We start from the raw sequence: 25,657 nt of genomic DNA on the forward strand, positions 1-25,657 counted from the left end.
TGGGGGTGAGTTTGATAGCTTCACAGTATCACTCCACCTACAGCATACACCTGTAGGGGGAGTGCTGGTTCTATCCCTGTCATCAAATAGACTGGCTGTAAGCTGAACAGTCGCTGTGTTGTTCTTAATTCAAGTTATATTCTCCCTGATTCAGGGGTGCAACATGTGCGCCCAACAAAGAGAGCGTACTGAACAAATCAGGCAGCAGATTGTTGTAGCCCTCAAACCAATCCACATGCACATCCACATGCAGCTAAACCATCCTTTTACTGAATGTGGAAAAAATGTTGTTGGTTAAGACTGGCTGAGTAAAGTAATAGTCACTGATACTCAAGTGCCATATATAATCTACCCCCTCCAGCCTCTCCGGGCTCCTCACGGCACGTCATTTCACCACCATGAATGTATAGGCTGCTTCACTAATTTGTAGCTGCTGAGGTGCACGATATCTTCTCACCTTGTCACTGAGCCTGCAGAAGTCCATGTATCTTCTGAAGATCACCCAGCTGTCTCCCTGACTCCCCGCCACCAGGATTTTATAAACCTACAGATCACAGATGACTATATGACAAATAACAGACACATGTATTGGTTTGCACTGAGTGCCTTAGCAAGTTGACACTGTACGCGTGTGCATTTCAGGTGCACATAAGAACAAGAGCAGCAGGATAGTACAACATGTATAAAGAACTGTAAATGCATCCTTTAAAAACAGCTGTAATGTCAATAAGATGATCTGTAATAAAGCATTTATAACACATTAAGAAAGTCTGGGTGGCGTATTTCACCCCTCTTCTCACAACAAACTGTAAACTGCAATATTATTCCTGTCACTGTTGTTCAGGTTTTCTCAGAGTGAGTGGATTCGTCTTGCTGTCTGGGTGTACGTCAGCATAAATATGAATGAGATGTCATTACAAGCAATGCTGCTCAGGCAGCCGCATGCATATTATAAAATTAAACCTGAATCATTGATGACAAGTTCTTGATTTAGAAAGCCAACAGCTGCTCTCTCTTACTAGTTGTTTTATTTCTTCAGTCCCTGATGACGACTTTCATCCGTGGTGCTAAGACAAAACCACGTCAGTCCAGCGTGGAATTCCCAAAGGTAGAGCGCCAACACAAAACTCCGGTAGCTGACAAATCGCGATTGAACCAATTTATTTGGCCGTTCTAACAGACATGCTGAAAAAATCAGAGGATTGTTTTATTGTTTTATTTCCTGTTCCAGCCCTTTCTTTCTCTCTTGCTAGACAAATTTTAAAATGATACGAGTTCCTCTGGTTCCACAGTGTAACGGTTTGCACATCTGCCTAATCTGACTGATCCTGAAAGGAGATGCGAATCCCAAATCCGATAAAAAGAAAATGTTCCAAACATGTGGCGTGGCCTGCTTTGGTGTTCCTTTGTGAATAAGGCAGCGTGTTCAACTCACACCCTCAGCATCAGCAATTACAACTTTTTTAATTCACTCATTTTTTGCCCACTCAGCTAAATCCTTTCCAAAAAAACAAATATTGTTTGAAATTTAGCCAACAGTGATGTTATTTATGAAAGTAAAAATCCAACAAGCTTTTATTGCAGGCTTTTAAGGTCCTGCCCTTGTTAACACAGTTTGTTCTTGGCTCTCTTGACTTGAACATGTGACTTTTACTTGTTTTATTATGCAGCTAACACACACACACACATATATATATATATATATATGTAAGAATGTGCTCACTTAAAAATACATGATTGCACAATTTTGGAAACCCCTAAATCTGAGAGCCTTTTTTTCTTTGGTTTTTCTTTTGTTTGTTTGTGTTGTTTTGTTTTTTTACATCAGGATGAAGTTTAGCCTGTTGTCTGCAGGAAAAGAAGAGCCCTCCCTTTAAATCCCTACCGTGAACTTTGCCCTCTCCTCCAAGATCTCATGGCCAAGCAGTGTCGGGGTAATGGGTCTCTCCATCCAGCTCTCCCCATAGCTCATTTCACCTCTGTGCTGTCTGGATGGCCCATCTGTCAGGCCTTCTCTTGGTCTCCCACAAGTCTCATCTACAGTAGGATCTACAGTGGGACCATCTCCTTTGCTTCTAGGAGGTGAGTGCTCACAGTTTGTAGATGAAGAGTCGATATGGGAGAAGCTCGTTTGCAACAAGGCCTGCTCACGCTGACCCAGTCCACTGGAAAAGGTACTGGAGTAAATGGAATAGCCATCCATGGTGGTCTTAGTGACGTACTGTGAACAAGGACACATGGTGAATTAGAATAAACACAGGGGGAACCACATGGACATGCACAGAGAGCATGGTAGTGTACTTACAGCGGATCAGTGCAAACACTTCCAGTGAGTCAGAGCGGGTGAAGGAACTACAGCACAGGGTTTTATAGATTCAAGCTTTGTTTCCCATCTGATCTGTGCAGGGATTGTCTCACTCCATACTCTTGCTGGCTCATCAAAAACACAAGGCAGTTTGTGTGACATCCACGTAAGCAGTATCATAGTACCTGATTTGTTGAAAGTCTGTTCTCGGTTTCAGATTACAGAGGGACACAGAGTCATGTGCTTTATGGTGTGTCTCATCCAACAGCACAAAAAGGGCGCATCCTGTTTCAGTAAATCCCAACAATGCACTTGTAAAAGGTCAAATTTAATACAAAAAATACCTATAATTTCAATAAATTAACACTAACTATCACATAAACTCAAATTTGGAGCGATCAAAGAATAAACACCTAAAAGAACTCAATAATAATAATAAAGTTTATCGAGACATCATGCATTTTCATGCATCTTATTTGAACAGTTTGTATAAGATCCTCTAAAAATCTGGTATCGGGATGTCTAAACTAACACTGAAAAACTAAAACCTATACTGCTACTGAAAAGAGAAAGTGGTACTTATGATCACATGAGACGAACGTCGTATTTTGACATGTCTTTAGCGTCGACACATCTGTAGGAAAGCCCCTGTTTTTGTGGGGGGAATTCCCGCTGCTAAAAATCCCAATATTACCAATTGGGTTCATGCCGCAGGAGGCGGATCTTTGTTTCAGCGAAACTGAAACTAAAGTTGAGTTAAAGGGTCATTTATGATTTATGGTATTTTAACAGCGTGCCTCCTCAATATTTTTCCTAGACTTACCTCGCTGTTATCCATATTTGTACTGGGATTCTGAATGCGCTCAGTGGGCTGCTTGGAAAACGGGGTCAACTGTCTGAAGTTCTCCAAACCTACCCTCGTAAACGCATCTCGTAAAAGCCGGAAGCGTGTCGTCATTAGCAACAACAAACGCACCTGCTTAAATGAGCGCGGAGCTCAGCTGCGCTCTCCTTGTTGTTGTTTCGCTTTGGGTCCTGCGCACATTTAACTGTAGTCGCTGGGTAAAGGACAGCTGTCGCCGGTCAGCGGGCTCGCTGTTTATCGGCTGCTCTGTTTCTTCTGCTCGCCTCCTCCTCTGCAACATTAATGGTAGCTTAGCATGCTAGCAGCCGGCTACGTTGTGGAATGCATGTGAATGGGAGCGCAGTTCCTCTTTGCGTTTATACCAAAAGAGGTAGTTCTGCCTTTATTGGCCAACCCCGTGAGAGATAAATCCTGAGAGACTTCGCGTAAGGGATTCAGAAACTGATATGGAGCCAACTGCGGGCTGTTTGGATATCGGCAGCCTGACCAGCACCTTGCCGGTGATCCCCCAGAATAAACTGACTGACCTGTACTACCTGAGCGGAGGGGGCTTCGGCACCGTGTTCAAGGGGAAGCACTCCGACTGGAGGACCACTGTGGCCGTCAAGTGCCTCAAGCTCGACTCTCCAGTTATAGAAAGGTACTCTACACCGATCAGGCAACTTTGCGTAACAAGGTCTAGGTCACGGAGACACATTTGAGCCATTTATAGATGAATTGCACTACTACAGAAAAACTTTGTGCTGTTTCAGGATGATGCAGTAAAGTCTGCCTGTACTTACTCCACAGTAACAGCTGCAGCACTTGACCTAATTTGAGTCAAATGTGAGGCCTTCTTGTACATTTCAATGAAATGTGTTCAGAGTGCTCGAGCAGGTTTTTCATTCCTCTGGCAGGAAAAAGGCTAAAGAGTCTCTGTGGCTTACGTGTCCAGTGACTTCCAGCTGGAGGGCTAGTTTGCTCAGACTGACACAAATCTGAACTGCACTATATATATATATATATATCTATTATTATTATTTTTTAAATCCTACACTCATTCTTTATTTCTGGAGGCATGCAAATATACCACTCTGTTATAAAATTAAGTCCACCTTTTAATGTGAAATTCTTAAGCTTGTTTCACAAAACTCTGTTTCCCAACAACAGTGAACCAGCCCAACTGGATTTCAGTCAAATGTCCAAACATCATGACTCAGTTTGGTATTTATTGGTCACCTAGTAATGGGCCATTCTAAACATCTCTGCACAAATTCACAAGTGAGAAAATCTCAGATTTCTGCGTGTAACATTTTACTCCTCCGTGTAATCAAGAGCTTCAGCAAGATTGTATACTGCATTTTTGGTCTGTGTTTCTAGAAGGATTTTATCTTAAATATTCATTTACCTCACTATCACAAAAGTGCTGTCAGTGCTGTTTTGTTTTTGTTATTTATTCTGTGTCTGGCTGTGTTTCAGAGAAAGGAACTGCCTGCTAAAGGAGGCCGAGGTACTCCACAAAGCCAGGTTCAACTACATCATCCAGATCTTTGGTGTCTGCAATGAGCCTCGTATCTTCTGCATAGTCACGGAGTTCATGAGCAATGGATCTCTGGACCGGTTACTCCATGAGGTAGCTCATCAAGTTCACTTCCTATCACTAGGAACTCTTCTAGTCTGAGCAATACACCCTTAAATAAACCATTTAGATTGCCACTGAGTGGCACCAGTTTTCTCTGGTTTAAATAGTTAGCTATGAGAGTTGCCCAGACTACACACTGGAAAAAATTAAGGTTTTATAGTTGTTGCATTTGGATTTTTGTTGCCAAAAGAGGTCAGCTGAGGGAGTTGCATTGGTCTGTTGTTTTTCTCTCCTGTGCATCACTCATCATGTGAGTGTATGACTCTTTTTCCTTTCAGTGGGACTATAAACAAAAGTGAAAGCTCGAAGTAATTAGTATCTGATGAAACATAAAAGAAAGTAGGGAAAGAGAAGCCGAGCATTGAGGGAAGCAGACAGCTATGCACAAGGGAAATTCCCACTGGGCTGAGTGTACTAATTTTTTCAGTCTTTATTTCAAGCTCTTGCATTGTTTTGTACTTTCACTGTAGTAAAACCCACATTTCCCTCTTTTATTTATACATTTATGATATCTTTAGCCCATCTTTGTAATCTCTGTCTTACAGAAGGACGTGTACCCTGTTCTTGCCTGGCCTTTGCGTTTGAGGATTCTGTATGAGATCGCCCTTGGGGTTAACTTCCTTCACAACATGAACCCACCCCTCGTACATCACGACCTAAAGACCCAAAACATTCTGCTGGATGGTGAATTTCATGTTAAGGTATGCAATAAGTATGAGGTGTGTGCAGAACAGGAAAATCTATGACATCACCTTAAACCGTGTCAGTGTGTTTGTTGGAGCTGTAACAAAAGGTTACAGCTGCTTAGGTGGTTACAGTTATAGTCACATGTATTGTGTACATTACCAGACTAAGTTAGACATAGTGGTTAAGCAGCACATACCCTATGTACTGCTTTTCTGCTACTCTTTATGAAACGTAACATTTTTATTAGTATAAAAGTATATATAAACTGTATTTTTCAGGTTGTTCAGACTGATTTCTTTTTCTTTCATGACCTAATTAAAGTGGATATATTATACTCATGTCAACTCCATATTTAAGTTTTTGGACTGTAAAACAAACTCCTCTCCTTTAAACTTTCTTCTGATTGGCTGCCCCTCACAAACAGAAGGTTCAAACAGCAGGTGGGTGGTGCTAGTCTGCTGACACTCAGCGCTGTGTGCTAAGATGAGGACATAAAGATAATACAGTATCAGTAAGAGGGGATAGAGATAACAGTAGAAGGGGAAAAAAGCTCCCTGAAACTGACTATTTAGGGCAGTTTGGGTATCCACCATTGTAACAGGAAATGAGAAAAGCATAATAACTTCCCCTTAAAGATCTGATATTATAGAAAAGGCTGTCCTCCCGCTGCAGTTATCAACCTTATTTGACTTTTTGTCACGAATTAATTTAAGACTCATAAAATGTAAAAGTGACTTTGTATAACTTTGTCTGTCTGCGGTTCACGTCTTGCTAACTTTCTGCTTCTCTCCAGATTGCAGACTTTGGCCTATCGAAGTGGCGACAGCTGTCAGTGAGTAGAGGCTCGGGGTCCAAGCCAGCTGAGGGTACAGTGATCTACATGCCCCCTGAGGAGTACGAACCATCCAAGAGCCGTCGGGCCGACGTGAAGCACGATATGTACAGGTAAGACACCAGAACCCAGTAACTATTATGTAGAAGTCAGTCTCAAAATGTAAACTCTCCCCTGAAGATTTAGCAGAAAAAGTCTCTATGACTTATCTGTGTTACTATAAACTCTGATAACTTCCGTGTTTGTTGAGCACAATAAGCATTTAAGGGAAATGAGGCTTTCCTTCCTGTAAAGATGAAACAGAGTTCCTGCCTCAGCTTGCATAGGTTGCATACCACTGCGGGGCCCAGTGTCAAAGGCTAAATCAGTCGTGCCAGACAAAAAATCAGACCTAACTGTTGAGATCCACGAGTCTATCAGAAAAGGAATTCTGATTATTTTTCTGCTTTGATAAGAGAACTCTACTTTCCGCTGATGCAGTCTTTGTAAATTTTGCGCAAGAGGTTACGCTCGCTGCAACGGGTCAATCAGTAATGGCTTTGAGAGTCATCCCTGAAGCTGGCTTGTGGTAGAGTCCCTCAGCTATAAGGGGAAATGCCAATTTCTGGCAACTTAGTAACTCTTCCCTTAACTGTTTTCCTCTTTGATAATTGGATTCTAGCTATGCCATCATCATGTGGGAGGTGCTGTCCAGGCAGATCCCGTTTAAAGGTAACTGCTCGTGTTGGGGGGGTTCACGTCATACTTGGTTCATTCTTTACCCTTTTTGAGTCACTAATATGTGTGTGTTTATGTTCAGAGGTGACCAATGGCATTCAGATCATGTTCAGCGTGCTGCGCGGTCTGCGTCCTGACACCAGCCTGGAGAGCCTGTCCGCAGACATCCCCAGCAGAGAAACGCTCATCAGTCTTATGACAGCCGGCTGGAACGCTAATCCAGATGAACGGCCTTCCTTCCAAAGTATGCTCATACAAATGACTGAAGTGCACACTGCCAATTTGTACAGTAGTTCTGTGTTACATCTTTGGCAGGATTTAGCAGTGTGATGCGTTTCCTACCATTTCAGATTGTTTGATAGAGCTGGAGCCTATGGTGAGGGTGTTTGACGAAATAGAGTTCCTGGAAGCTGTGCTGCAGATCAAAAAGAAAAAGGTCAGTTTTTATATTTCTTCTTTATGAAATCTGTGTAGCACTTTTTTTTTCTTTTGAAAACTACTTTTGATTTATTTCAAAATTAAATTTGCATTTCCTCTGATCCCCAAAGAGTGTGTTGTGGGATGGTATCGTGTGTCTGTCTGTCAGCATGCGCTCAGGTGTGTCAGCTTACAGTAAGAGAAATCTGGTGAAACTAGTTTGAGACAGTCAGTGGCTCAGAGTATGACTTTAGTTTCATGATGATGTCTCACAGCCATGCATATGAAAAATAAATGCACAGGCTTTGATGCAGCTATAGCTACAGTGACAACTGCATTTGTTTTTATTAGTGTAACAGTGACTTCATTCAGCGTGCGTGCGTGTGTGTGTGTGTGTGTGGGGGGGGGTGCGCTATAAACTGTTGATGGCCAGATTTTTACAGCTAGTGCATCACCTAAAGTGTCATAAAATCTTTCCTTTCCTTAGTAATTGCACAGGGGTTCCCTGAATTGGCAGTTTATCACAGGTCTACTGGATCAGCTTATCACCTTTTCAAATTGATTAGAAGGAAAATGATAAAGGAAAAAAAGATAAATGTGATCTAGAAAAAACTACACTGACCAATTTGATGCGTTCTTTTGACACTAAGCTGTTAGAAAAAAAACAGGAAACCAATAAACAGCGGCGAAATGCGGCAGGGGCCTCTGACAGACTCAGTCTGGGGACATTGTGGCTCATAGTTGGGGAATTACTCATTTACTTAGTTCATTATTTTATTTAGTTTACTATGCAAACGGCAAAACAGGGAGATGTGTTGATAAATTGAAAGCTGCCACTAATTTGTGCTCATCAATCTATGATCCTGTGATTACCAGTATCTTCGACGAGGTACTGGACCACTTGCATATAACACCCCCCATACCAGCATAGTTTTTTGCTGATGTTAATGGTAGGGTGGGTTTGGAGCGCTGCAGTTACTGAGCAGAGTATTGGCAACTTTTCCACATCTGCACCTCACTCTGTAGTTTTGTAGTTCACTTCAGTTCTGAGTTCCTAAATACGTCCACCTTACAGTAATACCACGTATAGCAGTTGATATCAGTTGTGAAATAGATGGGAAAGAACTATCAAACTGACTTGTTACAATGGTGGCATCCTATTACAGCTGCATGCTCAAATTCAATGAGTTCTTTAAAATTACCCATTCTTTCGCAAATGCTGTAAACACATGGCTTGGTGCTTGATTTTATACATCTGTGGTAATGGGACAGAAAACATCTGAATTGAAGGATTAAGAGGTATGGCCTCAAGCTGGCTGTAAGCTAGCTAACAACTGGACACCCGCGCCCCGATTTATAGTTTTGTCCAAAGTAGTTAAGTGTTCAAAAACCCAAAATGATAAAGGCAGAAAAAAGCCAGTCTATCTGAAATGTCAGATTAAAGGATTCAAAGTAAAAACCAATTGGTGATGCCATCTTTTATATACAGTTTTTGTTTATTGATCATTAAAAGAACTCATCTTCAAAAGACTGTCACAGGTTATTGTTTTTGCTTAGCAGACATAGATGGTTAATTATTAACATTAGATACATTTTTTATTTATAGTTGGCTGTGTATGGACACACACATTTGCACAAGTATAAATGTTGAATGTGCAATTTGGGGCAGTTTAAATTGCACTGTGACTCAGAGAGAGAGATTAAAAACTGACATCATAATTTCCCTTCAGCATATCCTTCCTCTTTATATTCTCAGTGTATATGTGACTTTGCAGTCACATGTCTGTTTCTAAGCCGTACTTTCAACAAGCACAAAATTGAACTACATGCAGTTAAAGGCAGCAGGGAACTAACTGTGGTAAAGAACAATCTATAGTGTTATTATTGTCTGTTAGCTGCAGAGTACTGAAGAAAAAAAGTGAACAGCGTGTATTTTAGTACTCCTTTTTTTCCCTCCTCTAAATATCCTCACTTGCATAAGAAGTTATGAAAACATCAGTGACCTTTAGTTTTGTTCAGTGTATTGTTATATATGTTAAACACGTTGGTTATACATTAGCTTAGCTGGTAATGTACAAACTTAATTCCAACAAAGTTGTCATTGCTTAAAATGTAAATAAAAAGTAGAATAAAGTCATTTCCAAAACTCCTTTTATTTAAAGAAAATTTGTCATTTTAATAGTTAGATGGCAGAAACTCGTCTCTAAAGGTTAGGACAGGGTCATGTTTACTACTGTGTAGCATCACATCAGCTACGTTAGCAAAGAGCATCACTAGAATGAATGGGTCGATCAGCAGGTTGATGTATACTGTATATTTGTTTTTTTAGCAACACCAGAACCTGCTGCTTTGTTGGGCAAGTCAATATTTGACTGTGTGGTCAGATACTTCAACATTCTCCTTACACTGTCCAATATAGTTTTATGGGATTTTTTTGTAAATGTAATCCTTTCTTTCAGTGTTAGTGGAATTTTTTTGTCTCTGTACTTTTTTTTTTTTTTTTTTTTTTTTAGCAAGGGATTGACAGTTAAAGTATTTTGAAGTTGACCTTTTTGTTTGCTAATATGTGGTTGTGCCGTATCTCTTTTGCTCCTCACACAGCTGAGGTCACAGTGTTGTTCAGCCCCAGCAGCCTGTCAGAAGGGGAGTGAGGAGGAAACTCCAAGTATGCCAAAGGACAGACCCAGCCAGTGGACGGTCAGTATCTACTCGTCACCTACACTGAGAATAAAGATGACGTGTGTGGAGCGTGGTTTTTTTTGTTTTTGTTTTTGGGTTTTTTTATGCATGTTGTCAGCCAGTAACTAAACCTGAATAATTTACTTGGCTTATAATGAAAACGGTGATATGGAGGGATGCAGTTCAACATGAAGGTGTGTCCATGTATGAACATAAATGAAACCTCACTGTTTCCTCTATCGCAGGAGGCCACTACATCAGGCTCGGGGTCTTGTTCCTCTCAGGACACGGACATATCTCTACCGGGCGCCCTCTCCAGCAGCAATGCTGCATCCGCTAAACGTAATGACACCAACACCTTTACCAAGTATCACCACTGATAATCTTTAAAGGAAGTGGTGTGACTTGATGTCATAGAGTTCAAAAATAATACTTTAGTCTCTGTTACAGTGTATGCTCTGTTTGGCTGCTGGGCACATCACCTTTCTTGTTCTGTTTTTCAGCTGTAGATTGCCTTCCATCGTCATTCATGCCTCACAGTCTGGAGTCTCCACAGTCATTGAAGGATGTCTATGATAAACCAGGATGTGGGGATAAACTGAACGGCTGGACGAATGATTTAAACATACTCAGCAAACCTGAACCAATCGCCGAATGTGAGACAAAGCTGGTTAATGTCTCCCTCAAAGCACAGCCTCAGCCTCAAGGTACAAGAAGCTCAATCGTGCATCTGTTGGTGTGTGAATGCGTGGACCTGTGTCCCATTTTTAAGTCTTTATGATAGACGAGTGCATGTGGAAAAACAGAGTGCAGCTCATGATTCAGTAGGCTGCAGAACCACGTTTGGCAGCAGTAATCATTCTCTGTACCACTTTATCAGTCTCTCACACGCTCTTCTTTACAGCATTACTTCAGTTCACTGAAGTTTGTGGGCTTTCATTTATGGACAGCTCTTTGACTGGACCATTTTAACACTTTGATTTTTTTTCTCAGCTGTTCTGTGTTTGGGATCATTGTCCTGTTACATGACTCAGTTTCGGCCACACTTTAGCTGTCAGACAAAGGAGTTCATGTTTGATTCAATGACTGCAACCTGCCTGGGTCATGTGGCTGCAAAACAAGCCTAAATTATCGCCCTTCCGCCAGCGTGCTTAACATTTGGTATGAGGTGTTTGTGCTGATATGCTGTGTTTGGTTTGCACCACACGTGGTGTTGTACGTTATGGCCAAACATCTCCGCTTTGGTCTCATCTGTCCAGAGGGCATTATTCCTGAGATTTGATCAGATGCAACTTTGCAAACTTAAGCAATACATGTTTTTAGAGGCAGAGACTTTCTCCTGATAACATCTTCAAACTAGAACTTGTTTATCATGAACTTTAGCATATAGGCCTGTAGAGTCTGAGACGTAGCTTTTGGGTTTTTCCCAGTATTGCTCATTCTGTCCATCAAGTACATTTGCTGGGATGTCCAGTCCTGGGAAGATTGTGGCATTGTGTTAACACAGCTGAATGCTCCAGATGAGAAAATTGTCAAAACTTCTGCTTTTTTTGAGGTGCTCACACTTGCTGATGATCAGTTAACCAAGTGAATTAAATTAGTAACACCCAGCTGCCACTTAGCTTCTTAATTCCTGTGGAAGCAGTAGAGATGCACTTTGTTTTTCACAGGACCTGCCTGTTCTAGTTGCACTTTTCTTTTTGTTTTCCTGGACACATGGTACCGATAGGCTATCAACCTCATAATTCATGTTTCTGTGTTTTGCTGGCTCTGTCTAGTACAGAGCATTCAAGCACACTTCGATCATTTTAGTGTAACTGTGTTTATTTCTTCCTTAAGAAGATACAAATTAGAATCATAGTGATGCTGTTATCGTTCCTTTGTTCTTGACTAGTAGGCCCTGATAGCAAGTTACACTCCTATTCAGCTGATTGGCGTAACATAACATTGGTTTGTAACACCTTACACTTTTGGTATAAAGAGTATATTTCACCCTTGCAGCAATGTTCAGCAAATAAGGCAACTTTTTCTTGTTGCAGGTTACTCTCCTCCACCGCGGCACTCTCCTCCTCTGCAAGGTCCCATCTCCCAGTGGATTGCAATCCGGCGTGAGGAAATTGTCTCCCAGATGACAGAGGCTTGTCTGAACCAGAGCTTGGACGCCCTGCTGTCCCACTCCATGCTGATGAAAGAGGATTACGAACTGGTGATCAACCAGCCCACACGCACCGCTAAGGTCCGCCGACTTCTGGACACCTGCGACAAACACAACGAAGACTTCTCCCGCATCGTCGTCCGCAAGCTGCACGACAACAAGCAGATGAGCCTGCAGCCGTACCCGCATGAAATCAGCTCGCCTATGGTGGCACCCAGCGCACCATCACTCTCCATGTCCTGCAATATTCCCAGGAAGATGTAGCAGCACTCACGGCCAAGACTTCCACATAAAGACTGTGCCAACTTGACACTACAACTAACTCTTTCTGGTTCCGTGTCATCCAGACACTCGCCACGGTTTAGACTGAAGAACAGCTGGTTGAGCAACAAAAGTTACAGGTACAAAAACGTCATGTGTTACTATGGACACATCAACTCAAGATTTAAGGTTTTATTCTGTATGTTTAGAATCAAAAAGACTTTAACTGAAGCAGTGATTATTTTTTTAATGTTACGGATTTGATGTGAATATTTATTTATAGTCTCTAAGTGACTATATTGAGTGGTTTTCACTCTTTTTGGTATCTAATGCTTTTTGTCTGAAGACTATTAGATTAATGTTGGCCTGTTTGTGCGATCATGTATCAGTATTTGCAGAATGCAAACGTCCTCATTTATTTGATGCAACTAAAGACAGGAGGACTGTTAACTGGAAAACCTGCTGTAAAAATAAGGTTTAACTCTTCTAGCAATCTTTATTCAAGTATCATGTATTTATGGGTTCTGGTCATGTTTACGGCCTGAGTGAGCGAGTGTATTGTTGTTCTATTTAAGCACAAAGTCTACAGAAAGTTTGAATAAGTGTTACTTTAAATAAGTGTTCCTGAACTTTAGCAGCTTTGCCAAACTAAGAGGAAAAGTTGGACTGAGTTGTGACCCAGTGGCAGACTGCATGGAAAGTTATTACTCTTCCTCTATTTATTGCCAAGCTAAAGAGAGTCACAGGGTCACAAAGTAAAGAGGAAGCTGAGAAGGTAATACAACACCCAGAAAGAGGGATGTGGGTATGTGTGTGTGTGTCTGCATATAGTGGGTCATTAAAATTGGACCAAGTATGTGCTCTCATTTCTTTCGGTCGGTTCAGTAGCGACCTCACCTCAGAGACTTCAGGCTTATCTGGATCTTTCCAGACTTGACCTATCTTCCACAGACTCTGAGCTGAGATTACAAATAAATGTATTCCAACTGAGCTTCTCTGCAGTAGCATAAGAAAAAAAATCTAATACATGAAAATCCAGCTTTGCTTGTAGCAGATCTTTAGTTTACCTACGGGCTGCCTGTTCAGCTTATTTTTCTTGAACGTTGCAACTTTTTTTGCTGTTGCTACGCAGTCTGCTCAAAACAGCAGCAACATGTTTATTAAATCTGTCAGTCACTGACCCGCAAGGCAGAAAACTGTTCAGCAATCTTGCATAAGTATACAATAAGCAAGTACTGGTTTATCTGTTACTATACCTTTGTCTGCCACAGGGCTCTTTGTTAGCTCCTTGACATAATAAGCATATATTGTATGTTCTTTCTGCCAGAATATGCTGTAGTTACACAACAGATATTTTCTGTTTTATTAGCGTGTGAGCTCCTGCAGTTAACAAATATAATCAGTCAATTAGCCAACAAACGGCCTATTTCATTCCCCATTTGGCATCTTTAATGTGCCAAACATATTTTGTTGTTGTTGTTGTTGTTGTTGTTTAACCCTTCAGCGTCTCAAACATCAAACATGCAAACCTATTCACAAACTGTCCTACACTGATTCTTAATAACTCCATTGCTTTTGCCTGTCAACACTTCCATCAGTAAGTAATTGTTTTGGTGGGTATGTTGTGTGTATGCATGTGAGCTCTTTTTTTTTTTTTTTAATACACTCGGGCCTTGCTGCCCTCAACACTGCCTTCACTTCCTCAAATGGGTGCTTGCAATGACAATATTAAGCTGTGTCTCTGGATTTCAGTACGACCTACAACACATTCATCACAGGACAGTCAGTGTGATTAATTCATGTTTTTTCATGCACATGTTCTGCATCATTCAGTCCAAAGTGTCCACAGTTCAATAAAGACCTGAATCACACAGTGGGGAATGAGTCACAGCACGTCACACTTTGTAAAACACTGTTAGAGAAAATTATGCTCAAATGACAAAATGTCATTTACGTCAGAAAGGCCGAGCAGGGTCGATCTGCTTCCATATGTTGGACTGGTATTGTTTTTGAAATCTGTGCCTCATATTGTGCTTCTGGTCTCACCTCAAGTTACAGGCAAACGCCTTCTACGTGCATATCAAGCAAAGCTGAGTGAAAATGCTATAGATTGGATAGTGGTGTGTGTATATGTTGTAACATTTTTTTTTTTTTACGGTTTTTCTGTGATGTGTTTATTTGATATTCGTAGAAATACCAACTGAAAAATACGGAGCTAATTTGGAGCCCTTGTATTCAGTAGTGTCTGCCGATTGAGCAGTTCTGTCAGAGGTTTAACATGATGTGTAGCTGTGGTTTCAACTAGGATTTTCTTTTTTTATATTGTGTCAAACTCTTCATTAAAATGGCTACTCTGTTTTTAATTTAATTTGGTCTCATTTCTGCTTCTTGTTTTTGTAACAGTAATTTTAAAGGAACACTTTGCTCCTTTAATGTTACATGTTCTGCTCATTAAGGTTCAGTGAGCTTCACTTAAGGACTGAAAAATACACTTTTCTGCCACTTTATTATGTACAGGTTGCTAATACTGAGTTGGACCCATTTTTGCCCTAATTCTTGGCAAAATAAATTCAACAAGTTGCTGGAAACATTCCTCTGAGATTTTGGACCATATCGACATGACTGCATCACACAGTTGCTGCAGATTTATCAACTACATGTCTGTAACATTGACATCACCTACTGGTTTGTGAATTTTTGGAGCTAGAAGGTACCATATTTGGATTATTTAGCTAGCGGTAGATAGCTTGGCTAGCAAGGTGGATTAACAGCCAAAAACTAGCTAATTGATGCTAACTGCAGTAGAAAAGTGCACATTCTTTCTCAAATACTGAAGATGTCACCAACAACACAGAAATATTCAAGATATTCAGTGACTAAGACAAGCTGAAGTAAAGGTTAACATACAACTAGAGGCTTCATTTGGCTATGCTGGCATACACCTGTTAGCTTCACAATCCATGACTTTAATGAGTACAATTTAAACAGTCGAGTCTTCATCCTCATGGGCTAAATTACCAAAATAATTTTTGTAGCAGGCCATAAACATGTTTATTGCACCTGTAAAGTTGGGCATTTTAACATATCATGTGAGGACTGACTTACTTTTGAGCCAACCTCAAGTGGAAGTTGCACTTTTTAGCCTTGGAGTTGGCTGCTTGGCAAGAAATAGTTTATTCAAGTTTATACTTCACTTATAGATCATTCAACAAACAAGCTGCTGGACATAGCTTTCTAGTCATTTTCCTGGCCTGCAGATGTCTACAAGGAGGCACAAAACAAACTCATAGTATCAATCATTAAAAACACAATAAAAAACAATATCAAGTAGACTTATAGAGTCTTCCTTCTGTATACCAGGGATGAGGTGGGTTATGCCGCTGGAAACACTCCCTGCAAATTAAGATAAGCTTAATGACACTTTTCTTCACATTATAAATAACTGACCTGTACGTGGGGTCAGTTGGAGCTTGGCTCCCTCTGTCTCAGCTGTTGAAGGCTCTGTGCGGGAAAGAACGTCTGCTTGTCTCTGAAAATAGCACAGGGGGCAACATGAGAGTGTGGCCCTACAAAAAAAACACGTTATGGATGTGCTGGCCTGCAGAGATTGCAACATCGACCATCCTGTTGGTGCCTCTCAGATGTGATCTCCCCCGGTGCCAGACTGGTGTTTCAGACCTGAGTGGTGGCCTGAGTCAAACTGCATGTTCAGAGGAAAAGACAGACTTGAAAACAAGGTAAGTTAATCTTTTGTTACTTACATGCCTGTATTATATGTCATGAGTCACTCGTGCTGTTCATTTATATCTATAATTATAAACAAAGGGGAGTGATCTGTGTTGGGGAATTGCATGCTTGTATTCTTAAGTTTGAACATGTGTCATGGAGAATTTTTTATTTATTTATACATTGTGTGCTAGGTAAGTTTGTTAAATTTGAATAATCCCATCTAAATTTTAATTAATTTTAATCTCCATCTCAGCACTGCTGGAATAATGGGGGATCTGAGACAGACCATTGGGGTCATGTCACAGACGATATGTCCGAGCTCACGAGTTCCATCTGAGGAGGACCTAAAGGCTCCAAATGGTGTTAAAGAAGAGAAAATGCAGATGAAGAGGGAGATTTCTCTCCTGAATGGGATCTGCCTCATTGTGGGCAACATGATCGGCTCTGGGATTTTTGTTTCACCAAAGGGCGTACTCATGTACAGCGCTTCTTATGGACTGTCGCTGCTCATCTGGGCTCTTGGCGGGCTCTTCTCAGTGTTTGGGGCTTTGTGCTACGCAGAGCTTGGCACCACCATCACCAAATCTGGAGCCAGCTACGCCTACATCCTGGAGTCTTTTGGTGGCTTCTTGGCTTTCATTCGTCTGTGGACGTCCATCCTCCTGATCGAGCCAGCCAGCCAGGCTGTGATTTCGCTGACATTCGCCAACTACCTGGTGGAGGCTTTCTACCCCACCTGCCAGCCGCCGTATGCTGCTGTCCGCCTCCTTGCTGCAGCCTGTCTCTGTAAGAAACACAGCTGTGTCTGAATGAGTGTGCCCACTGGGTGAATGAAATGAAACAAAATGTGCTGTTGCAGTTTGCTGCAGAAAAAGCTTAAATTTACTAACTACTCACATTTGACTCTAGCATGCTTTTGGTATACGTACGAGTTCATGGTCGACTCAATGACAGCAAGGTGCTCAGGTCCCATGGCTGCAAAACAACCCTAAACATCACATCTTCACCACCATGCTTGATAATTGAATGCGGTGTTTGTGCTGATATGTTGTTATTGGTTTTCTAAAAACATTTTTGCAGTTTGTTATTGACAAAAATATCAACTTTGGTCTTGTCTGTCCAGAGGACATTGTTCTTGTAGTTTGTTTAGATGCAACTTTGCAAAGTTAAGCTATGCTGCCATGTCCTTTTTAGAGAGAAGAGGCTTTCTCCTCCCAACCTTTCCAAACAAAGCTATAGTCATTCAGTCTTTCTTTCTAAGTGCACTCGTGTAAACTGTAACATTTAACATGTTTACTGAAGCCTGTAGAGTCTGAGATGTAGCTCTTGGGGGTTTTTGCAGTTTCTCTTAATGTTGCAGTGTGACCTTGGGGTGATTTTGTTGGAACATCCACTCCTGGGATGATTGCGACATTGTGTTAACACACACTTGAAACTCTAAACCACCAAACCGCTAAAACTTCAGCTTGATTTCTGTGGAAGGAGTGAGGATGCACTTATTTTCTCAATGCCAAGTCTAAATTTGTATCAATTAAAGCCATTTAATTTGTTTTTAACCTCTACAAACACTTCTCAAATCTAATCCTATTTAAATTAATTAATAAAGCATCTACTTGGTAAACCTTGGTTAAACACATTCCTGCACTGGGTTTTAATTACATAATTATGGTGATACAATCAAATATTGCTACTTGTAATTTTACCCTGATATAGCCACCGCTTATATTAAGTTACTACTGATGAACACCTACCCTTATCCACTCCTGCCAGTTCAAAAACACAGCCCAGGGGCTCAGTGGTTAGTGCTCTTGCTTCACTGTTTTCTGTTTCAAACTTGGGCCTGAATTTTCTGTGTGGAGGTCTCGTTTGTCACTGGAGCTGCCCACTGCTAATGCTTCGAATGACTCAAATTAATTTCCTTACAGTCCCTAAACATGTATATCTTGCAGAATACAGTGAGGCTTTTATTGTGAGGCAGTCAGGAGAAATGTAAAACGTTTAGTTTTGTTTCATTTTGAATAGTTGAGTAAAACCAGATTAAAGGAGCTTTAGTGCTGCCCACAGTCACATCTGATCTATTCATGCCAGTACCAAACCCGATAGCCCTTTGTAGTACTGGCATAAGCTAAAGTTAGGCTGCCAGTCCCATGTCACAGAGCTTTGCAGTGATTGGATTGCGTGCTCCGAAGACTGTAGCAAGCAGAAGTGTTATTTACGTGAGAGAGCAGCGATGCTGTGACTCACCCATCGCTCTACCAAGAAGTACAATTCTGTTTTGGTATCCACAAGCCATTTGCAGCCCACGTGACAGAAATAAAGGAGCAGTGTGAGAGAGTCAGGTTTCTGTTTGCTACAAAGTGCTTTAGTTTCACAAACTGCTGGCTAAACTGCTGTGTCATGCAGGATTCCTTAATGTACATCGTAGAAAGCAGAAGCAGTGTTTCTGTGTTTGGTCATGTTTGTTCATTGCCTTCATCCTCTACTTTGTACCAGGTATCCTCATCTTCATTAACTGTGCTTATGTGAAGTGGGGGACTCTAGTGCAGGACATCTTCACTTATGCCAAACTGATGGCACTTTTCCTCATCATTATTATAGGAATCCTGAAGATATCCAGTGGTAAGTGAAAGTAAAAGTAAGAATTCGTGGGAAAGCTAAATAAAATGTTACACTCAAAGTAAAACTCGATCTTGTCTTTGTGTAGGAGAAACAAAGAGCTTTGAGAACCCAATGGAGGGCTCCTCGGAAGACCCCGGCGCCATCGCTTTGGCCCTCTACTCAGCTCTCTTCTCCTACTCTGGCTGGGACACGCTCAACTATGTAACTGAGGAGATTTGTAACCCAGAGAGGTGACTGAGGCAGGAGAAATGAAAAAGAAAATGCACTCAGACTCGTACGCTCGAGGCTCCATGGCAACTTCTGACTAGATTGTATTTCCTGCTTTTAGCTTAGTGATGAGAAATCCGCTAAAAGTTAATTTTTGACAGTGCTGATCAATCAGAGTAGAAGGGTTAACATGCCTTTGAGCAGATTAGCTGAGATAGTACAGACAATAAAAATGAGCCTCTGGACTCCTGCACTAAAACACAGCACCGGCTATATTTTTAATGTCCACTCACAGCATTATACATCTGTGTAACGAGAACAAACAAAAAACATGACGGAGAATCATCTTAATGAAAGATTCGTGCAAAGCTGCTTATTTTAGAACACCATTAGGAAATCACAAATATACAGTGGCCCTAAGAGGCCAAAAACTAGCAATAAGAAAAACGCTGCAAAAGCACACAAAACAAAACGGAAATAGGAAAAACAACAACGGCAATAGGAAAAAAACAAAACACAAATAGGAAAAACACAAGGGAAGTGTTTCTGGAGAGACAATAACCCGACGGACCAGTTGCAGGAACCCAAAACATGCTACGTGTGTTTTATCATGATTCATATAATACTGATGACTAAGGCTAGGCTAACACACTTACCTCTCATCTTTTCTTTCCTCACAAAACCGATAGATCCTCCACTACTTTTAAGTGTCTCCCAGCGCAATTCTTAGCATATTTTGGTTCCTGCAACTGGTCCGTCGGGTTATTGTCTCCCCAGAAACACTTCCCTTGTGCTTTTGGAAATCTGTTTTTTCCTATTTCTGTTTTCTTTTTTCCTATTTCTGTTGTGTTTTGTGTGTTTTTGCAGCATTTTTCTTATTGCTGGTGTTTTCTTAAGTTGCAGTCCGTTTGGCCTCTCTGGGCCACCATACAAATAGCTATTTGTACGTAGATTATCAGTTATCACCGACATTGAAGTCAAATAAATTCTCTCTAGATAATTTAAAGGAGAGCCCCAAAAACTCTGAAAGAGTGACTGTTTAATAGCCCTGATAAAATAAGTAAATTTCTCTACAGCCAGTGTTGTAGCTAAGGTAGAAAACCAATCCTATGAGTCATTTTCCGTGTTACAGCAACAACTCTTCTTACCAATAACAAACACATTTCTAAAAAGCTCTTTTGATTCTGTGAAATGTTAAAATGAGCTGGATGCAAACCTAATATAAAAGCTTAGCGTCAGAAGGTATTTGTTTGGAAATTTTGTGTTTTGCATTGAATGTTTCACACATTTTCTTTAAATCCACAATATTGTAATTATTGTGCTTTTCACCTTCCAAAAAGTAGGTCATTGTTTTGTTTGCTCTTAGAAGCAGCAGATATTTTAAGCAAAAAAGTATTTAAAAAAAAACTACACTACAGAGGCATTACACACTACCTGCCCATCACCAGACTGTGTGCAGACCCATTTGGACACCAGCTGGGAACGACAGCGAAGCATGCAGTAGCTACAGAGACCTTCAGAAACTGGTGGAGACCAAAACGAGAGCTAAAAGACAGCGAATAGTGGACATTTATAAGACAGAAAAATGCATGACTCCCAAAGAGGAGCTACTAAAGCACCTAAATGGTGATTATACGCCTAATTTCATTATCACAGGTTTAACTGCAGATGATTTCAGTTACTTTCACGAGTCTTGTTGTAGCACAGCGTCCCATAACTGTCTTTTAATCGCTATCTAAACACTTTTAAATTGTGTATTGTTGGCATGAAACCAGCTGCTATTCTTTGTCCCAGCTCTGTGTAAAACATATTCCTGAACAAAAGGAAATGAAGCGTAGGAGCTGAAGTCAGATTCTTCTGTAATCGCCGTGTGTGATTATGCTTTTGTTGCAGAAATCTGCCCCTGGCCATCGCCATTTCCATGCCCATAGTGACCATCATCTACCTACTGACCAACGTGGCGTACTATGTGGTTCTAGACATGCCCTCTCTGCTTGCCAGTGACGCTGTCGCTGTGGTGAGACACCTGAGAGTTTTGTTCCTGCTAAATATAGGTCTGTTCAGCTTAGAGCAGGACATTTTGTTCTCTGAGATGAAAACAGGACTTGAGAAAATAAAGTAATGTAACATCTACATAAGCTGCAGAAAATATAAGGGTTTAAGGCCGCAACAGACCCTTAGGAAAACTGCTCAGATCTCTTCATTGTGAATGTGTAGTGTGAAATAACCAATGCAAATGTGACCCCACAGACATTTGGAAATGCGGTCCTGGGGCCGTTCAGCTGGATCATCCCCGTTTCTGTGGCCATGTCCTGCTATGGAGGACTCAATGCTTCCGTCATTGCTGCTTCACGGTAATGAGAAAATACAGAGTGTGTCCCGACTTACGCTGTGATGGCACTTGTGATGGAAGTATGACTGATGAAGTATGTTCCCACTAACCTTCCACCTCGCTGATCACACAGGCTGTTTTTTGTTGGAGCCAGAGAGGGCCACCTCCCCAACAGTCTGAGTCTGATTCACCTGAAGCGCTACACGCCCATACCTGCTCTGCTATTCAACGTGAGAAACGAAACTGCCTTATAAAACACAAATGAACGTGTGTCATCATACCACGATCCCATGGGGATTCTTTACTTGTCCTTGTGCTGTGTGGCTACAGGGCTTAATGGGCCTGATTTTCCTGTGTGTGAGGGACGTGTTTCAGCTCATCAACTACTTCAGCTTCAGCTACTGGCTCTATGTGGGTCTCTCTGTGGCTGGCCTCATCTACCTACGCATCACCCAGCCGGAAAGATACAGACCTGTCAAGGTGACGCTTCTTTTCGTTTTTTAAGTTCGACCTTTTTTGAAGAAAGGGTCAGAGGTCCAAATAACATGATATTTAGGATCCACATCATTCCCTATATGCCTCTATGCTATATGCTCTATATAGCATTAATATCATATCATTCTGACATTCAGAACAATCTACTAGCCTTGATAGAGAGGTCAGAGGTCAAATATGGCATGATATTTCATCATATACAGGACTTTCTAAATGTTACCAACACACACCACAGCTGTAAGAGGTTATAAGAGGCAGTCAGCAAAGCGTTGGCTTTGGTGAATGAGGCTCGAACACACCAGGCACAACAAACTGACAGAGCATGGAGGCAGGAGCTAAAGTCAGGTCATAGGTGTGATATCTAGCGCCCAGTAGGTTTACATACAAACATTTGAAAACAGGAAAGCTGGTATGAACGGTGCCAAAGAGAGGAACCGAATCTGATAAGGGTACGTGGCAGTCTGGGATCCCAAATTAAAACAGGAAGTCACGAGCACATTAAGAAAGGTCAGATATGTATTTTGTTTGACGTGACATAATTTCTGTATGCAAGCTTGCCAACTTCTTTGACCTTCACAATTAACATCACCGAGTTTATTTACACTAGATTAACAATTCATGGTTTAAAGATTACACCCATTCAGCCGTAGCGCTGCTGAAACACTAGCATGAATGAGGAGAAAATGCGTGACTTGCCCCAAGAGCAACAAATACACATTTAAGAGCGAAATAAGCTGTCGAGTGGTTGTAAGCAAATATAAAAACATTTTCAGATTCTGCTAAACTGCTGTCCCCAAATCTGACCTCTCCCATCACAACAAACTGTTTTCACTTCCTGCTACTGCCATCTGTTGCTTGTTTATACATCAGCTTCCATGTGATGAAATAAAATCAGGAATTGTGTAAAGAAAGAAAGAAATATAAATAGTTACCACAGTTGCATGCACTCAGAATTAAAGTGTGGTGTTGTTTTGTGCACACTGAGTGATTATGAACGTAAAAGGATGGTGAACACTGTGTTTTGAACCATTGCTCTTCATGACAACATGCACATTTAAACACTCAGAGATTCTCAGAAAGACTAACCAGATGTGCGTGTCTCTCTTCACAGCTCACCTTGTTCTTCCCCTTCATCTACTGTTTTTGTAGCCTGTTCTTAGTCATCGTCCCTCTGTACGGCGACACCATCAACTCCCTCATAGGAATTGGTATTGCACTGTCTGGTGTGCCAGTTTATTACGTGGCCATTTACCTGCCTGAGGAGAGAAGGCCTAAATTCATCCGCAAGCTAAACAGTAAGACTTAAAATCTATATTTTATACTGTTTTCAGTTTTTCTCTAGGCCTCGTTGTTGGTTGAATATATAGTCATGTGAAAAACTAAGTACATCTTTACTGCTTCCAGAGGAATGCAACAATTCTGAGTGAGAAAGAATGTGAGAGATGGCATGATGTTCTAACCTGGCAGCTCAGCTTAGGTTTGCAAAGTTGGAACAACGTTTCCTGGACAAACGTAGAGATGTAAATCAAACACAGCATATCAGTGCAAACACCTCATACCAGCTGTAGTGGAGGGTGATGATTTAGCTTATTGCAGTCACGGGTCCTGGTCAACTTGCTGTCATTGAGTCAACCATTAACAACTCTGTATATCAAAGTATGCTAGAGTCCAATGTGAGGTCACATGCCTGACAGCTGAAACTGGATTATGCAACAGGACAATGATGCCAAGCACAGCTGCAAATCTGAAACAGAATGGCTCAAAAAGAAAATAACCAATGTATCACAATGGTGCAAAGTCCAGACCTAAACCTGGCTGAAGTGCTGCAGCAGGACCTGAAGACGGCTGTGCATAGATGAAGGCCTGCAAACCTCAATGAACTGAAGCAGCATTTTAAAGAGTTGGCCAAAATATCGCCACAAGGATGTGACAGACTCATAAAGTAATACAGAAAGTGATCGCTTCAAGTTATTGCAGTTAAAGGTGGTTTCACAAGCTACAAAAAGATTTTCACAGGACTGCATAGCATTCTGTTCTTTTCCTTTTTCAAAGAAGTGAAAACGCCCTGATTTAAGTCATTCTCCTTAGAATTACGTGCTACATGTCCTCCTTTCGTCCTTTACCCAGATTGCCAAATACCGCCATCTTTAACATCAAATTCAGCATTAGTCATCCTGAATCATGAATCAGCTGTAACTGACCTCTTCTCTTCCTCTCTCTCTTCCCATCCCTCCCACATTCTCCGCCGTGTCCTCGCCTAGCCTTCGCCACCAGATACACCCAGATATTGCTGTATTGCTGCATGACTGAACCTGACACAGAGGAAGAAATTCATGGAGGCATTAAAACACAATGAAGCCGCAAACAGACTCCCAAAGCCTTGTTCACGGAAAACAAGGCTTTGCATGTACTGAGCAATGAGGAGCAGGCTCTCAGCGTTTGTGAGGATTACTCTGATATCTCAAATGAAAGACAAATAATTTGAGAAACTGGTGACTTGATTTCTTCAGTAAATGTGCTACACTTTTCTACTGAGAGCAAAGAATATCTTCTATGAGGATATACGTTTAAAAATGTTGCCAAAACTAGATTTTTATTTTTGAGAGTTTTGTGAAGATGTGAGCTGATCACCTTTTGTCTGATTGACACGTTACGTAATGAAAATCCCACTGTCGTGGTCATGTGATCACAGTCTTCAGTTTTCAGAAGCATATTTAAACTTAATATTCATCTCTGGATTTTTTTTTACAGTTTGATTATATTCATATGTGGATGACTGTGCAAGTGTAAAACACTATTAACAACGTCGGTTTCAGCTAATGCAACTGATTCCTGAGCCGCTTCTCTGCAAAGCTGTTACACTTCAGGTATTTTCAAAATGTTTACATCTTCTTCTTTTTTTGAGAGAGAGATAGCCATGTTTTTTTTTCCACCAGCCAAACATTTACTGCAGGTTGGTGGGAAAGTCCCTCACATGTTCGCTCACTGTCCTTCGGCAGTTTGCAGCTTTGTGTGTCTTCTATCAGCAGCTCTGAAACCTGCACGAGTGCAGAACAAAACAATCAACGTTTAGATTTTATTTAAATGGCAAACCTTCTAATAATTTTACTATTTAAAAAAACTCATCTGAACCAAAGAGCTTCAGCTCCGTATTTTTATTCTTGCACTTTTATTCTTGCTGAAATATCACAAACAAATACGTTTCTCTCCCTTTTAGGACAATCTGTGTTTAAGATTTGTTGTGATTGGCTGCTCCTCACAAACAGAAGGTTCGAGTGCTTACAGTCAGAGCTGTGTGCCTGGGGTGGCCAAATTATTGTATCAATTCACTCTGACAGGAAACAGATCCAAGGGTAGAAAAATGAGCAGTCTGGAGCAGCAGATTCTTATTCTATTTCTTTTTTAAATGAATGTATGTATGTATAATGTGTGAATATTCTCTCAAATCTGTATTCACCTGTATTCAGAATACCAGTCTTTAAAAGCTTGTGATCATGCTCCCCAGATTCTAACCTGGAAGTTATAAATGATGTAAAGTGAATTGAACTTGAAAAAAAGAAAAGATTAAACTAATTCCAATCTGCATGCCGCCCATTCTTTCATGAGCTTGCTAGAGTATGTGCCGTTAACATGCTCTGATTAGTTTGACTTAGTAGAGAAATCAAAATGATTTCGATACGACTGAGAAACCATGTGTGCTCAGTGTCTGGTGACCTCGACGTCGCACAGTAAAGCA

The 25,657-nt window shown here is 41.1% G+C and overlaps 2 protein-coding genes across 2 annotated transcripts; both read left to right on the forward strand.

Moving 5' to 3' along the window:
- Positions 1-3,258: 3,258 nt before the first annotated feature.
- ripk2 (receptor-interacting serine-threonine kinase 2) lies at positions 3,259-14,889 on the forward strand. Its single transcript, XM_087831415.1, has 11 exons — positions 3,259-3,810; positions 4,629-4,782; positions 5,337-5,492; positions 6,272-6,423; positions 6,972-7,021; positions 7,110-7,271; positions 7,378-7,463; positions 10,046-10,141; positions 10,369-10,465; positions 10,627-10,830; positions 12,163-14,889. Exons 1-11 carry the CDS (start codon positions 3,617-3,619, stop codon positions 12,540-12,542), a joined length of 1,731 nt encoding a protein of 576 aa, XP_087687541.1. The 5' UTR covers positions 3,259-3,616; the 3' UTR covers positions 12,543-14,889.
- Positions 14,890-16,112: 1,223 nt separating this feature from the next.
- Positions 16,113-24,896, forward strand: LOC102795636 (Y+L amino acid transporter 2). Its single transcript, XM_087831263.1, has 10 exons — positions 16,113-16,276; positions 16,522-17,054; positions 18,762-18,887; positions 18,973-19,117; positions 20,988-21,111; positions 21,345-21,448; positions 21,560-21,656; positions 21,757-21,906; positions 23,033-23,216; positions 24,183-24,896. Exons 1-10 carry the CDS (start codon positions 16,128-16,130, stop codon positions 24,275-24,277), a joined length of 1,707 nt encoding a protein of 568 aa, XP_087687389.1. The 5' UTR covers positions 16,113-16,127; the 3' UTR covers positions 24,278-24,896.
- Positions 24,897-25,657: the final 761 nt, after the last annotated feature.

The sequence above is a fragment of the Neolamprologus brichardi genome, chromosome 18, assembly GCF_056152115.1.
Source record: "Neolamprologus brichardi isolate AB-2024 chromosome 18, ASM5615211v1, whole genome shotgun sequence".
NCBI lineage: Eukaryota > Metazoa > Chordata > Actinopteri > Cichliformes > Cichlidae > Neolamprologus > Neolamprologus brichardi.